The sequence below is a fragment of the Cyrtonyx montezumae genome, unplaced genomic scaffold, assembly GCF_038088225.1.
Source record: "Cyrtonyx montezumae isolate F1298 unplaced genomic scaffold, pur_monq_1.0 scaffold_0, whole genome shotgun sequence".
Taxonomy (NCBI): domain Eukaryota; kingdom Metazoa; phylum Chordata; class Aves; order Galliformes; family Odontophoridae; genus Cyrtonyx; species Cyrtonyx montezumae.
The window spans coordinates 16654071-16668688 of record NW_027071824.1 but is presented as its reverse complement, the minus strand read 5'-3'; the positions used below and the strand labels follow the sequence as shown (position 1 = coordinate 16668688).

Here is a 14618-nt window from a genome sequence, read left to right as displayed (position 1 = left end):
CCCGTCGGGGGCGGAGGGGCCGGCGGAGCAGCCGGCAGCAGAGGCCGCCCCGGCCATGGCGGCCGCGCCACCGCCCCCCGCGCCGCCGCCCCCCGCCGTGGGGCCGCCCCGCTGAGAGCCCCCGCGGGAAGGGGCGGCCCCGTCGCCGAGCCGCCCGCCCCGGCACCGCCGCGTCCGCGCCGGGGAAGGAGCCGGCCGGGGACGGCGAGCGGGGGAGCCGCGCCAAGCTTGGTGCCCGCGCTCCCCCCCCCCCTACCCCGGCCGCCCCGGAGCCTCTCGCGGGCAGCGGGAGGATGTCGGGCAGCACGGCGAGGAAGGTGCAGCCGTTCACCATCAGCACCAAGCTCTCGCTGCCCAAGTGCGCCGCCGAGTTCTCCGCCGACTCCTGCCCCGGCATCGCCCTCGCCTCCGCGCTGGACGGCCGCCGCGGGCTCCGTGCCGGCCTGGAGCAGCGCATCTCCCTGTACCTGGCCCAGGCGCGGGCGGGACCCCGCGAGCAGCCCCGCGGCCCCGGCCCCGGCCCGGGCGGAGGGGGAGAGGAGGAACGGGTGAGCCGCGGCGCCCTGGCGCGCTCCATCAAGAGGATCACGCTGTCCAACTGGCACGGGGGGGACGCGGGGGCACCGCGGGACCCCGCCCGTGCCGCGGGCGAGAAGAACCACAACAACAACAACAGCGGCGCGGGGACGGCGCACGTCAAGGTAATCGCGTCCCGTGCCCGTCCCTGCGGGCGCACCGCCGGGTCTCGGGACCTCGGCACCCCGGGGCCGCCGGGACGGCCGCTGTGCCCTCCTGCGCTTCTGGGCTCCGGGGGGCGACCTGGGACGGGCTTTCTCCGGGGCCGAGGACGGAGCGGGGCTCGGCCCTCGGGATGCGGCCGCGTGCGGGGAGCCGGGAACTCGCCCCCCCCCCCCCCCCCCGCTTTGACCAGAGGGGAAACCGAAGCCGGGAGAAGGGAAGTGAGTCACGGGGGCCGGGACGAGGCCGCTGCCCCCGCCGAGAGCGGGACGGCGCCCGGCAGCCTTCCTCCGCGCCCCGGCTCGGCGGGGACGGGGATCCCGCCGCGGTGTGACCGGGGCCCGCAGCTGCGGGACAGCGCCGGCAGAGCCGCGCAGCTCGCTGCCAGCCGCTCCCTGCATTGCCAATAAAGGCCAGGCGGAGCCGCGCCGCTCCTTCCGGCACGCGTACAGCTCCGGGCAGCGGCCGAGGGCTCCCCGCGCTCATATAAGGCAGCGCCATGTGCGCGGCCGGGAGCGGCCCTTCCTGTCCGCGCGGAGCGGGGCTGTGCGGCTGAGAGCGGGGGTCGGCAGCGCAGGGATGCGGGGTGCGGCTGGAGGGATGGAGCAGCCCCCCGTTTGTCAAGCGGCAGTGCCGGGGGCAGGAACGCAGCGGCTCCCCCTGGCTCCTCTCCGTGCTCCGCTCCATACCTACCCGCGGCTCCCTGGCTCCCTTCCCCTGCCTCTCCCGCTCACTCCCGTGACCCCTCCATCCCGCAGGAGCCCTTCCCTGTGAGTCAGCCGCCCTTTAGTCCTCGTCTCTTGGACTGCCAGGTGTGGCAGCCCACGGTGGGCTCGAGATTTCCCTGCCCTGCTTTGTTGTGCAGGAGAAGGATGCCCGCAGCTGGCACACCTCTGCATGGGGCAGGAGGCAGCTGGCACGTGGTGCTGTGGCCACTGGGACGCTGATGGGGATATAAACCTGGCCCTCCTCTAGGTCTTTCTCAGGAAGGATGCGGATGCTGAGGATGAGAAGCACGAGGCTGGCAGCCCTCGGTCCGGCAGTTTCTGTTCTCCCGTGGACAGAGGTTCCCCTTTTGGTATGGTATGTATCCCGAGCATCCCAGGCAAGGGCATGGTTTGGGGGTGACAAATGGGGCTGTGAGTTTGCCACCAAGGGGTCTGCTCAAAAATGAGGTGGAAGGAGCCTTGGGGATCTCCGTGGGGCCAGCAGGCACAGCGGGGCTGGCCTCGGGTTTGTGGCACCCAAAGGCAGTGGGCTATGAGATGTTGCTGGGTCCAGAGGCTGAAGATTTTGGAGTTGCAGGAGGGCCTGAGAGTCTGTGCTGCTATTTAAAAAAAAAAAAAGAGAGAGAGAAGAAAGAAAGTACTTCTGTAGTTCTTGTGGTTAGGCAGAAAGGCTTTGAAACGCGTCTCCCATGTCATCAGTGGGACAGCACATGCCAGAGTGCTTAGGGAGCCTGCGGCCGCTGCCTGGCCCTTCAGCCCTGCTGCCAGGAGGTGCCAGCCGGCAGGCATGCTGCCACTGGGTCCCTGCACTGTGCCACCCAGGAAGCCGGCTGTGGGGTGGAGGGCCCTGCACTTCCTCCATGCCAGGGGAGAGATGGAGGCTTGCATGGCCGGGCCTGGTATGAAGTGATCTCAGCTCCAGCTTGGAGTGGCAAGGTGCTTCCCGCAGTGCCCGGGTTTGGCTGTGACAGGGCTGGGGGCAGCTTTGTCCCTGCGGGTGGAGGGGCCTTGCCACCATGCTGGGAACAAAGTCCGGGTGGCCGTGCTCCCCCCAGCTCTGTGCAGCTGGGCCCAGGGCCGTGCTTGGAGTGGGGCCAGCCCCTCGCGCTGGCTGACCTTCGCCATGGCCCCCGGCAGAGCTGGAGCCTTGACAGAGCATTTCGTCAGCACCGAGCCCCAGGGAGAGGCCGCGCTTCTCCCTTCATCGGGAGCAGGGGTCTCCTTGGGTCACTTTGTGCCTTTCAGGTGACTCAGGAGAACCCCTGGGGTGTCACCGTGCTGTGGACACCACATGCAGTCTGCGTGCTGGGGGGGGTGGTGAGCACAGTGCCTGGAACCAAGGCCTGGGAACGGGCTGAGAGCACTTCAAACATGTTGGCAGGGCAGTGGGCTGAGGGCCGAGGCAGACCCACCAAGCTGAGCCGGGCTTCCAAGCCACGCTCCTGCCCTGGACGTGGTGTGGAAGGCCCTGGGGCAGCATGCTGACCCCTCCTCTGCCCTCCAGCTGGCGGGAACCCCCCCAGCAGCACCCCACAGGGAGAGCCCTAGGAGCAAGGAGCTGATAGCAGCAAGAAGCAGCGGGCAGATTGGTGCAGGATCCCCAGGTCTGCCTGAGCCGAGCCCTCCGCTCGCCCAATTCAACCGGGAGGTGCTGCAGGTGAGCGTGACGGGGCGTGGGTTGGGGCCCGCTGCCCTCCATGTGGGCCGTGGGGCGGGAAGAGCTGCGCAGCGGCTTCGAGCAGAGCCATTGTTGCGGCGTGAGATCATGCTTGGCCGCCTCCGCCTGGCTGTCAGCCCCGGGAGAGGGGGTCAGCCCGCAGCGGGCCCTGCTTCCTCCCCACGTGTGCGGGCGCCTTCCCGCCTTCCTCCTCATCTGTTCCCTCCCCGGCAGCATGGGAATGGGTAGCTGGGAGGGTGCAGGCAGGGAAGAAGGCTGCTCGCCTTCCTGCCCTGTTGTGCTAGGGTGGGTTGGGTCCATGCACTCTGTTAGAGGCTCTTCCCATGCTGCAGGCGGAAGGCTGGGTGCGAGGCAAGCTGAGGGACCTGAAGGATGGCTGCGACCTCCAGGACTGGGAACAAGCAGCTCAGACCCTGCAGAGAGAAATGAAGGACTTTGAGAACACGTTGATAAAGCTCAACCAGGTGAGCTCTCCACCGGCCCTGGGCTCTCGTGGTGGGGCACAGCCCTGGAGGCCCCTGTTGCTGAGTGTGGTCCTGCAGATGGGTGAGCAGCTGATGTGTGGGCCGAGCCCCAGCACGGATGTGGTGCGGAGGCAGCTGCTGGCCCTGCGGGAGCAGTGGCAACTCCTGAGACAGACAGCTGCCAGCCAGAGCCGGGCCCTGGGTGGGCTGCGCAGCCTGCAGGACTTCAGCAGGAAGGCGGAGTGGCTGGAGGCCTGGATGCGGAGCAAGGTGTGGGCTGTGGGCAGCGTGCCCTGGGGAGGGACGCTGGCCATGCCCCCGCCTGCTCACAGCCTCCCTGTCGCAGGAGGAGAAGCCTTCCCTGGCAGCCCTCCTGCAGGAGAGCCCGGACAAGATCCAGCTCACCCGCCGCATCCTTGACTTGAAGCAGGTGGGAGGCTGCTGGGGGCTGATTTGGGGGGAGCTCAGCCTCACAGCCCACTCCATCTCCCCCTTCCAGCCTGCTGGTGAGGCCTCACGCCTCTGTTTCTGCTTTCTGTCTCTGTGTGGGCAGGAGGAGCAGCAGTTCCAGAGCCTGCATGAGGAGCTCAATAGCCTGGCCCAGAAGCTAGAGAAACAAGGCAAAAGTGAGAGCAGAAGCATCTCTGCCCGGCGCAAGCACCTCAATAAGATGTGAGCAGGGGCAGCGTGGGCTGTGCAGGGCAGAGCTGGGCTTCCCACTTGTGCAGCCAGCATCACAGCACAGCTCACCTTTCACCTCTGCCTTGCCCTCTGTGTAGGTGGCTGCGGCTGCAGGGGACCCTAAAGGAGCATCACGAGGTTCTACAGGTGGCCCTGGAGGTTGCAGCCTTCCTGCAGCAAGCGGATGCCCTGCTGGATGTCATCCATGCCAAGGTACTGGCACTCAAACTCCAGGACCACGCACCCCACACAGAGTGAAGTTGGGTGGGGAGCACCCCATTCTCATGGGTTGAGTGAAGTCTGCCATGCTGAGCATCCTCTAGAGTTCGGAGTGGGATGAGAGCCAAGTGCAGCTTTGCTGGACAATATGTATGTCAGTGCTGAGAGCAGGTCCTATCCCCCTCCCACCACTGATTCTAGCTTCTTCTTGCAGCGGAGGAGTGTCTGCAGCATGGGGAAGCAAGGGGAAGCTGAGATAGGCCGGGACCAGGATGTCAGGGACATAGCCAGCCAAGTGATGGTAAGTACAAGGCTTCGAGTCAGAATAGCATCCTGGCAGACTGGTTCATATGCCTTACCAGGTCAGCTCTGGCACCCGTGGGATATTGGATGGCAGAGATACTCTGGGGAATAGCAGGGCAACAAGCAAACACCACATCCCTTGACAGTCCTGCCACTGCTCCCTGGCTTCTTCTTGTCCTCCAGATGCTGGATGTCACTGTGTCCCAGCTGCTCAGCCTGCAGCCCGGCCTGGCAGCTCGTGTCACTGCCAAGCACCGAGATGTGAAGGACAGCTGGGCCCAGCTCCAGCAGGCACTGAGGTAGGGCAGCTCCCACCTTGATCCCTGAACTCCAGTCCATCCTGTGCCTTCCATACCACTCTGCACTCTGCCACTTTCCAGGAATGAGAAGTCTCCGGCGCTGGCTCCAGCAAGTGGTTTCCCAGGGGTTGAAGCTGTGATCAGTGAGCCCTGTGGACGTGTTAGCATCCAGGAGCTGGAGGGGAAGAACACAGGAGACAGGCAGAAGAGAGGTCCCAATGTCACGGTGAGAATGGCGGCTCAGCCCTGCTGCCTGGCATCTCCAGGGCTGTGCAGTAGGGAGATGGGCGAGCCTGTGGGAAATTGGTCATTGGCCAAAACCCATCACTCAGCCAGGGATGGGATACAGAGAGCCATAGCAATGAGCCCCTCAGTCACACAAAGCTAAGTGGGCTTTGGGCTGGGTGAAGGAGGCATGGGCCCTTTTGTGCTACAGGTGCAGAAGGACACATCAAGGAGGATGGTGGAGCACATGCGAGGTGAGAGGAGCAGCCCCAAATCCCCAACATCAGGAGGGGACAGTAAGAGGTACGAGCTCGAGAGGTACCTGTTGAGAGTGAAATGAACAAAGGGGCACCCACTGGGACCCAGCTTGTCCCTTGCATCTAGAGTTCCTTCCCAAGGGGCAGGCAGAAAGGTGCTTGAGTTGGGGGAGCATCGTGGCAGCTCCAGCCCCTTCATTCCCAGCACAGCCCTGGAGAGGCCATTCCCCATGGCTGAGTGTCCCCTTCTCTGCAGGAAGAGGAGAGTCCCTGCAGAGGCTGAGCAGGGTGCATGGCCACTGGAGTCCCAGGTGCAGGATGCCTGCCAGGTAGGGCGGTGCTGGACCACAGCTCCAGCACTGGGGCTGAGCCCTATCTGACAGGGGATCACTGGACGTGTCTGTCCTGACCACTCTTTCCCCTCCAGGAGAGACAGGAGGCAGGAGGCAGCCCAGAGGTGGAGGCCATGCTGTGGGAGCTGGGTGAGCTGTGGGAGGATCTGCAGAGGAAGCACCAGGAGAATGGTGCAGTGCTGCGGGAAATCGATAAGGTGAACAACATCACCTGCACATTGGTACCCACAGCAGGGCTCTCTGAACCCCTGGGTGGCTCAGAGCTGGTGGTGGGGCTGGTCCTACCTCCCCCACTGTCCCTGTAGGCACTGAGGCTGGTGGGGGAGCTGGACCGTGTTGAACGATGGCTGCAAGCTGTGGCTGGGTCGCTCTCAGAGCCGGCCCCCATGCGAAGCCCAGTGGAGCTGCGCCGGGATCTAGAGGGAACAGACCAGCTGGAGAAGCAGCTCGTGCTGTGCAGCCTCAAGCTGCGGGCACTGCGAGAGGAAGCGACGAGTGAGACATCCATGGAGCATGAGGGAGCGAGGAAGATGCAGAGGAAGGTGGAGATGGTGGAGGAGAAGTGAGTAACAAGGGCGGACTGCATCCTCCCAGGTCACAGGGCGGGTGAGGAAGCAGACAGATGCTCCACCTGAGGAGCTGCAGGGGGTCCTGTTCTCCATGCCAGACACCTGTCCCCATAGGCTGGCACGAGTGCAGTCAGCACTGCGGCGCCGAGCTGCTGACCTGCGTGACTCCTTGGTGCTGTCCGAGTTCCTTCAGAAACTGCAGGAGGAGTCACGGAGCCAGCAGGGACCTGCAGCGGTGAGCAGCGGGGATGGACCAGCCCAAGGGTTGGTCTGTGGCAGGCACGGAGACCCTAGGGTGCCCCTCTACAGCCTGGCTGCTTAGAGGGTCACACCCCACGTCCCTCATGCCTGGTGTCTCTTGGCTTCAGCCAGGGAGCAGGCGTCATGTCTCGCAAGGGGCTTTTCCCCTGCTCTCGGTCCAGAATGAAGACAGCAAGGAGGTGAACAGTCCTTTGGGAGAGCTGCAGGAGGCCGTGGAGATGCTGAACAGTGCAGTGAAGGAGCGTGAGCGGGTTGTGGAAGTGGCAGCAGAGACGGAAAGCCTGGAGCACCTGGTAGGGGATGGGGTGTGAGGGTTGAGGGATGCCACCCAGGTTGTCCACCCACAGCTGGACGTGCCACCTAGTTGGGATGGGGAATGCACCTTAACTCATCCCTGTGGGGTACAAATGGAATCAGAGTTGCAACAGGAGGGTGTCCTCATCCCTCCCACACTGCTGCATCTGCACTGAGGCTCATCTCCCTCCTGCTCATCCAGGTGGCAGAGGTGTCCCCACGCCTGGAGGCCCTTTGTTGCGAAGCCAAGGCCCTGGCTCATGACACTGCCCAGGCAGAGAGCAGTTTCACCACAGTGAAAAGTGAGAAGGACCTCCCGGGGCTGCAGGGCCTGCAGAACCGGCAGCAGGAGATGGAGGTGAGCCCAGGAGCACCGTGGCCAGCTGGGTGCCTGGTGGGGAGGTGTCAGGGCTGGATGAGGCCATCCCAGGGAGATGCTGGCCTCCAGGGACCCAAGGTGTCGTCAGCTTTGGCACGCTTGCAGCATCCAGGCTGGAATTTTCCAGTGGAGCCCAGCTCAGGCCAGGGAAGGGAGAACACTTGCGTCAGCTCCCGTGTGCCAGCGCCTGGCTGCCAGCACCTTGCTCATCTTTCCGTCAGTAGGGAGGTGACTCAGGCGGGCATGCAGGGAAGCCACAGCCCTTTGCTTTGCTCATCCTCCCAATGCAGCATCGCTCTCTCCATGCCCTAGAAGAGCCCTCACACCCCAGCTGGTGTGCTCCTCTCCATCCCTGTGGCCCAGGATGCAGGAGAGCCCAGCCTGGCTGCAGAGAGTAGTGCTGCCTCTGGCTCTTTTGGCAGTGGGAAACGGGTTGGATGCATACTGACCAGAATGCAAAGTGGATCCTGTGCTCAGTTTAGGAGTTAAGAGTTCATTACTATGACATGCTAAGCATCCTGAACCCCTTTTTCTCTCTGGTCTTCAGCGTGCAGTTTCAGAGGGCCTGCAGGGGAAGCTGGAGGAGCTAGAGCGGAAAGCTTTCCACTTGCAAGAGCTGTGCCCCGCACGCCTATGCCCCATGAGCCAGGAGGCACAGCGCACGCTGCAGGCATGGGCAGGGCTGCAGGAGCTGCTGCAGGAGACCCGTGCCCGGGTGGAGCAGGCTGGTCGGCTGCGGAACTTCTTCAAGGATTACTTGGCCATGATGTAAGTGACAATGGGCTGCTGGGGTTGCCTTTGTGGCAGAGGTGCTGATAGTGCGATGTTGCCAGAGCTGGGGATGCTGGCATGTATGTAAGCAGTGCTCAGGCTAGAGCTGGGGGCCAAGACATCATTTGTAAGATCTCATGTGTCTCTCAGCTCAGCTGAGGGACAGCTGATGGGGGGAACTCAGACCCTGCACAGCCAGTGGCAGGTTTTGGGACACTTCTTATGACCACGTCCTCTAGGAGATGCGGACAGGTCAGAAATGCCTTCCCTAGCACTGAGCTGGTCTGTACCGTAGCCTGTCCTGTTTTTGCCCTCAGCTCCTGGACAGAGGATACACGGGCTCAGATCTTCTCAGAGAGCCCAGGCAGTCACGGTCTTCTGGAGCCCCAGTGTGAGGAGCTGGAAAGGAAGATCGAGGGGAAGCTGAAAGAATTTGAGAAGCTGGCAGCAGCAGGGCAGCAGCTGGTGGCTGAGGAGCACAACTTGAGTGCAATGGTAAGTGGTGGGCAGCCTCTTGTCATCCTACAGAAATCCTGCTGGAGCTGACCTGGAGGAGAGCAGGCTGTGGGCATGGAGCCTGGAGAGTGGTACAGGGTCCCTGTAAGCCACCCACCACCTCCTTTCCATCCTCAAAGATCCAGGAGCGCCTGGAGGAGCTGCACAGCATGCTGGGCTGGGTGCTGGTGCGCTGGCGAGCACAGAGGCACCAGCGGGACCCTGGGAACAAACAGGAGGACAGGAGGGATCCAGAGAGCCCCTTGCGACCATCCCCCACTGGCCAGGTGAGTACACAGCTGCACTGAGGGCTCTGGATGAAGCTGATGGCATGGAAATACGATATGTGTCATGCCGTGGGACACTCAGTGCTTCAGGCAGGACAAGGAGAGGATTGTCTTGAAATAGAACAACCCTTCCTCTACTGCCTCTTTCCTTTTTACTCCCCAGGAGCAGCATGCCCCATGTGCTCAGGAGAGCATCCTCAGCCCAGACAGGATCACGCTGTGCTCTGTTGGCTCACCAGGTGGTGACCCAGGTCCAGAGCCACAGGCGCTGGTGGGAGCAGCAAGCTCCCTTCCAGCATCACCTCTCTTGGACACCCCACTGGGAGGGGAGCGGAGCTGGGGGGAGCCTAGCAACTTGGGAACCCCAGAAGAGGCTCTGGCCTGGGATCCTTCTGAGACCTCTATGCTGCTGCTGCCACCACGGGGCCCCAGCGGGCTAGGGGGAACAGTCAACTTGATCCTGAGTATCAGCAAGAAGGGTGAGAAGAAGAAGGTGCAGATTGAGGAGGCACCGCGGATGGTATGTGGGGCTGCACTGTAAGTGTAGGACTATGGGAGCTGTGCCGGGGGCTTGTAGGGCATTTCCCATGGTGGCACCTGGCTGGGCTGTCCCAGGGCCTAAGTCTCTGCTAGATGCTGAGCAATTTCTAAGGGCTAAGGACGAACTCATGCCACCTATTTGCCTGTGCTCCCCTGGCTGAAGCTCCTCACCTCACTCTCTCTCTCTCCTGCTGCTCAGCTCCCTGCCACTAAACCCTCGGGCTCTAAAACCCTTTGGAAGCGTTGCCAGGGGCTTTTAGGAAACACTTGGGGTAGTTTAAAGCGAAAGAGAAAGCTGCCTCAGCTGCTGGAAGAGGTAACAGCCCGGGAAAGCTGCATGTGGGGCAGTGGCTGCATGGTGTGAACCCGCCTGCTCTGTGCTGCCCTGCTTTGCCGCAGCCACATGCCTGGCTCCAAGGGCAGGGGCTGTGAGGGGCCACAAGCTGCCTCAGGAACTGTGGGTAGCAGTCCCCAGGGTGCAGAGAGATGTGCTCCAGCTCCCCCAGGCCAAGCTGCTACCTGGAGACAATGTCCTGGGAGTGCTGGGGGAAGCTGAGTGGCTGTGGGAGAGTGTTTTGGGAGTGTGGCGGTCACCCCTCTGCTCCCTTGTGTCCACAGGCACTGCTGGAGGAGAGCTATGGGGAGAAAGGCAGCAAGAGTTCCAGCACACTGCAGCCTGCAAAGCGACCGCCTGCTGCATCCTGCCGCCCGCCAGCACCCGGTGCTGGCACACCGTCAGCTTCACACACCCTGCCCAAGGCCGGGGCCGGCTCCCTCTTCAACAGCCTGCAGCGGAGGGAGCGGGCGAGAGCCGAGCAGGCACGGCTGCTGACGCTGCAGGGCATCATGGGCTCCAGCTCCCTGCAGCCCCCACCTGAGGAGCGCAGCGGCCCCACTAACACGTGGCCTCTCAAGTGTGGCCGCAGGAAGGCGGGGGGGGCAGCCCCCAGCCCCCCACTCGGGGAGCTGCTGCTCTACGTGAAGAACCCCCTGGTGCGGGACATAGATGCTGAGTGTGGGGCGGCCCCCGGGCACCCCCAGCCCCGTTGTGCCTCCCCAGGGTCAAAGCCTGCGTGTCCCCAGCTTGCCCTGGGCTCCGTGCTGAGCCTGGAACTGCCCAAGGACCTGGGGCACCTCCGGGCTGCGGCACCACGGGAGGCGGAGAGGCAGGGCATGGGAGTGCAGCACTGGCAGCCCAGCAGCGAGGCCGGGCAGCAGGAGGAGGACACAGGGGGACAGAGTCAAGATCTGGGAAAGGCCCCTAAGGGCGAGCAAGGAACATGGTTTGAAGAGGTGAGCTTCAACCCCAGCTACGGCCGGCGCAAGGCCTGGGGCCTGGAGGAGCACGGCAGGCTGCAGCAACCCAGCAGTGCTAGTGAGGGAATCCTGGGCTCCCAGCCAAGCCGGCCACCCCGTGTTAGCACCCAGGAGCGGGACGTGCTGGCCTCCCACTCGTACCAGGATGGCAGCCCCAGCAGCAGGGCCAGGCATCATGAAGCTGCTCAGCTGGAGCTGGGGCCATCTCCCACCAGCAGCTCAGGCAGGGCAGGAGCAGGTCCCAGCGCTGCCTGTGCTTCCCCTGCTGCTACCACCCAGCTGTCTGTCTTTGAGTGGGCGCTGGGCCCCCCGCAGCCCCCCAGCCCGGCGCTGGGGACCGAAGTGTGCCACCCTGCCCATGGGCAGTTTGAGGAGGAGGAGGAGGAGTTGCAGGCCATCTGGGATGGGGCAGGCGAGAGACGGGCACCCAGCCACACAGCGGGCAGCCCCCCCAGCTCCAACACCACCGGCGGGCCCCTCATCCTCTCAGCAGCCAACAACATGCTGGTGGCCAAGTTCACCCTGCCCAGTGCTGCCCGGCTTCTGCACAGCCCACCTGGGGAGAGAAGCCACGGGGCCACCCCATGCCTGGAGGAGCTGCCACCCACAGCCCCCTCGGACAGCCCCAGTGTGTGGGATCAGCACAGACAGCAGGAAGAGGAGAGAGAAAGCAGTAAGGTCAGTGCTGGGCTGGGGGTCTGCCCTGGGCTGAGCCAGCACCGCTTCACCAAGTGCTGCTGTGTTCTGCTTGCAGGCTGCCACTGGGAAAGTGGACTTCCAGATGATGGAGGGGACACTGGAAAGGAAGCACGTGCTTCAGGCGGGGGGGAGAAAGGTACAGTTCCTTTAGGAGCAGGGAACTGGGGGCTCGAGGCCATGGGGTGAGCAGCCACTCTGTGTCACAGCCTTCCCTCCCACGTCCCACAGGCGAGCTGCCGTACTTGGGGCCTCTTCCACGCCGTGCTGATGAGGCAGACACTGTGCTTCTACCAGGACCGCAGGGACAGTCTCAAGGTACAGTGCCGTGGGCTGTGTGTGGGGGGGGTCCTCCCTGTTGGGGGACTGGGAGCTGCACGCCTCAACGCTGCTTCTGCCCTTCCCTGTGCCCTAGAGCTCCGTGGTGGCCCTTCCCCTGAACCTCTCTGGAGCTGTCTGCACTCCAGACACTGAGTACGTGAAGAAGACCAACTGCTTCAGGCTGCAGTGAGTACAGAGATGGTGTCTGTCTGCAAGGCAAGCTGGTCTCGCTGCTGACTTGTTCTCCTCTCCCAGGCTGAGGGATGGCTCCGAGTACCTGCTGAGGGCCCCCTCCCAGCCCCTCATGAATGAATGGGTCTCCAAGCTGCAGCAGAACTCAGGTGAGTGGCCCCTGTGTGGGTAGGAGGAGCAGATACCCTGCCTACGGCCCTTGGAGCTGTCAGGATGGGGACAGCCAGAGTTGCAGCTCTGCTGCTGATTTGTGCCTCTGTGCCCCAACATGCTGTTTGCTGTGTCCCAGGTTTCCCCGAAGTGGATTACTTCCAGGCAGCCACGCAGTGCATTGAGAGCCCAAGGGCTGCTGGGGGGTGAGTAACCAGGGGCCAGCCAACTCTGGGGGTAGCTCTGTGCTATGCTGATGGTGGGTGCTGCTCTCCTCTCACTGCACCTAATGATCCACACCATGGCAGCGGCATGCCATTAGGCACTCTGGGTCAGCAAGTACTAGCTGCTTCTTCCCATTGTCCCTTCTGTGGAAGTACTGTCTCAGCTCCGTCAAGCCCACCTGGTCCATCTCTGCTCTTTTCCAGGTTCAGCAAGGTGCTCAGCCCTGGGAGCCCCCACCTGCAGGGCCACCATCGGGCCATGACCACCAAAAGCCCAGAGATTGTGGTGCTACCCCGTTCTAACACCCAGCTGCAACTACCCCTGGGCACCCAGGATGGCCCAGCTGAGGGGACTGCAGCAGCAGGTGACTTCCTTGCCTTGGCCTCCCACGTCCAGGGCCCATAGGGCCTCCCCTGCTTGTTGCCTACATACAGCCTTGCACATACCGCCCCACATCCCCTCTCCACAGCTCTGAGGGGTGTGAAGGAGATGGCTCTGGGGGAAGCTGTAGGCTCTGGGTCAGTGGGGTGTGGGCCAGTTACCTGCCTGGGGATACCAACAGGTTTCCCTGTACTCTCTGGGGATGATTCCAGGTTGTCCTGTGGTGCCTTGCCTTGCTTCACAGCACTGTGTCAATTTCTTGAATTTGGGTCAAGGCAACCCACTCTTATAGGGACACCCTGCCTCCAGGGTCTTGCTCCCCCTGCCCCCAACACGTCTCTTTTCTTCTTCAGAGAACATCTGTGGGGCCACAAGCCCTGCAGCTGGGCCCAGGGACCAGCAGTGGTCACCCAGGATGTCCCCTGGGCTGTGGGACAACAGCTACCCAGATGATGACTACGGGCTGGTGGCCAACAAGCGGAGGTCCTACTCCTTCACCTCAGGTATGGCAACGCCAGGGCACATGTGTGTGTGGGGCAGCCCTGCCCAGCAGTTCCCATGGCCTCTAGTTCCATCAGCTCTGGCATGCACCCACTGGCATTGGTTGTGTGTCAGTTGGAGTGGTAGTGGTAGTGGGATGGGTCATCTATCCCACCAGGAGGCATCTGGGCCAGGCTGAAGGCATGGCTGCTCTGGGCTAGGTGCTGGCTTTGCTGTCACTGCCAGGAGATGGCACCAGTGCCCTCGTCCCTGCAGCCACCTGCATGGTGCTGCTCCGGCACAGAGCTGGTATCCCCATCCCCGCTCACTGCTCCCTCCCACAGCCACCTACCAGAAGATCATGCCTGTGGCCGTGCCCCAGGAGACAGCGGAAGCAGGGAGCAGCTACTCAGTCACGCTGTACATCAGTGAGCAAGCAGCTGCCATGCCCAGGGCACGCTGCCACTCCTTTGTGGCCCGGCCAGGGAGCCCACAGGATGTGCTGGGGGAGAAAACCCCGGCCCCCCCTCGTCCCAAGAACAAATCCGTCTTCAAGAAGTTCTTTGGGAAGAAGGAGTGAACCCACGCCTGTCCATTTTCCTCCTCTCAGGTGCCATCTTTGCACCACGTCTGCTCTCAGCACCAGCTCACCGCTCACCCCCTCCCGGGGTGGAGGCTGCACTGCCCCCCAGCTCCCCTTTCTGTCACAGGGTGCTCACCCCCGGCTGTCTCCCCACGTGCAGTACAGGCAGGGGTGGGAGGGTTGTTTTTATTAAAAAACAGATAGCCACTCGGTCTGGGAGCTTCTTCATCCAGCCTGCAGCGGGTCTCCGGGTCCTTGCTGGGGAGGGGGGGCTATCAGGGCCGGGCACCCCCTCGAGAACCTTGGGCCCACGACCGGGTCCTGCGGTTTCCCACGTGTGGGTTGTTTTGCAATAGCGGCACCGGGCTGTGCTGGCTTCAGCCTCCCTGTTCCCGGCTGTGAGGAAGGGGAAGGAGCAGCTCGTGCACACCCGGCTGCGTGCCAGCACCGAGGAAAAAGAGGAAGTTTCTGAGGCCGGGATCGGGAGCCCGAGCGGGTTCCGTGGCTCAGCCTCTCCTCCTCCGCAGGGGCAGGACAGAGCTTAAAATAGCCGGGCTGGCGGCCGCCCAGCTCCGCAGCGCGGGCGTGGGGCCGCTCCCCAAACCCCAGCGCAGCGCTCCGTGCCCACGTCGGGGGCCGGGTGGGGGCTGAGAGAAGGTGTGGGAGCGGGGAGGCCGCGGGGTCCCGCTTGGCTGCGGCTCTTGGCTCGGACACCTGTTTTTTTCCTCCCGG

The 14618-nt window shown here is 63.4% G+C and overlaps 1 protein-coding gene across 1 annotated transcript; it reads left to right on the top strand.

The window, feature by feature from the left end:
• The first annotated feature begins 284 nt into the window (after positions 1–284).
• Positions 285–14091, top strand: LOC136060673 (uncharacterized). The gene is made up of 31 exons (XM_065755408.1): positions 285–701; positions 1714–1821; positions 2971–3123; positions 3477–3608; positions 3687–3878; positions 3955–4038; positions 4162–4280; positions 4388–4502; positions 4723–4809; positions 4995–5110; positions 5192–5336; positions 5547–5638; positions 5849–5921; positions 6020–6142; positions 6251–6507; positions 6629–6749; positions 6883–7068; positions 7272–7427; positions 7996–8216; positions 8537–8714; positions 8855–9001; positions 9168–9521; positions 10160–11536; positions 11613–11693; positions 11786–11872; positions 11970–12061; positions 12131–12216; positions 12357–12423; positions 12646–12806; positions 13177–13326; positions 13648–14091. The coding sequence occupies exons 1-31, from the start codon at positions 294–296 to the stop codon at positions 13881–13883; spliced, it is 5904 nt and encodes a 1967-aa protein (XP_065611480.1). The 5' UTR covers positions 285–293; the 3' UTR covers positions 13884–14091.
• The last annotated feature ends 527 nt before the right edge of the window (positions 14092–14618 follow it).

What these genes read in the sequence shown, in the direction of transcription:
- LOC136060673 (XM_065755408.1), top strand. Translation starts at nt 294, where the DNA reads ATGTCGGGCAGCACGGCGAGGAAGGTGCAGCCGTTCACCATCAGCACC. An exon ending in AGCACAACTTGAGTGCAATG is followed by an intron (nt 8,715 to 8,854) that starts GTAAGTGGTGGG and finishes CCATCCTCAAAG; the next exon opens with ATCCAGGAGCGCCTGGAGGA. An exon ending in CAAGCTGCAGCAGAACTCAG is followed by an intron (nt 12,217 to 12,356) that starts GTGAGTGGCCCC and finishes GCTGTGTCCCAG; the next exon opens with GTTTCCCCGAAGTGGATTAC.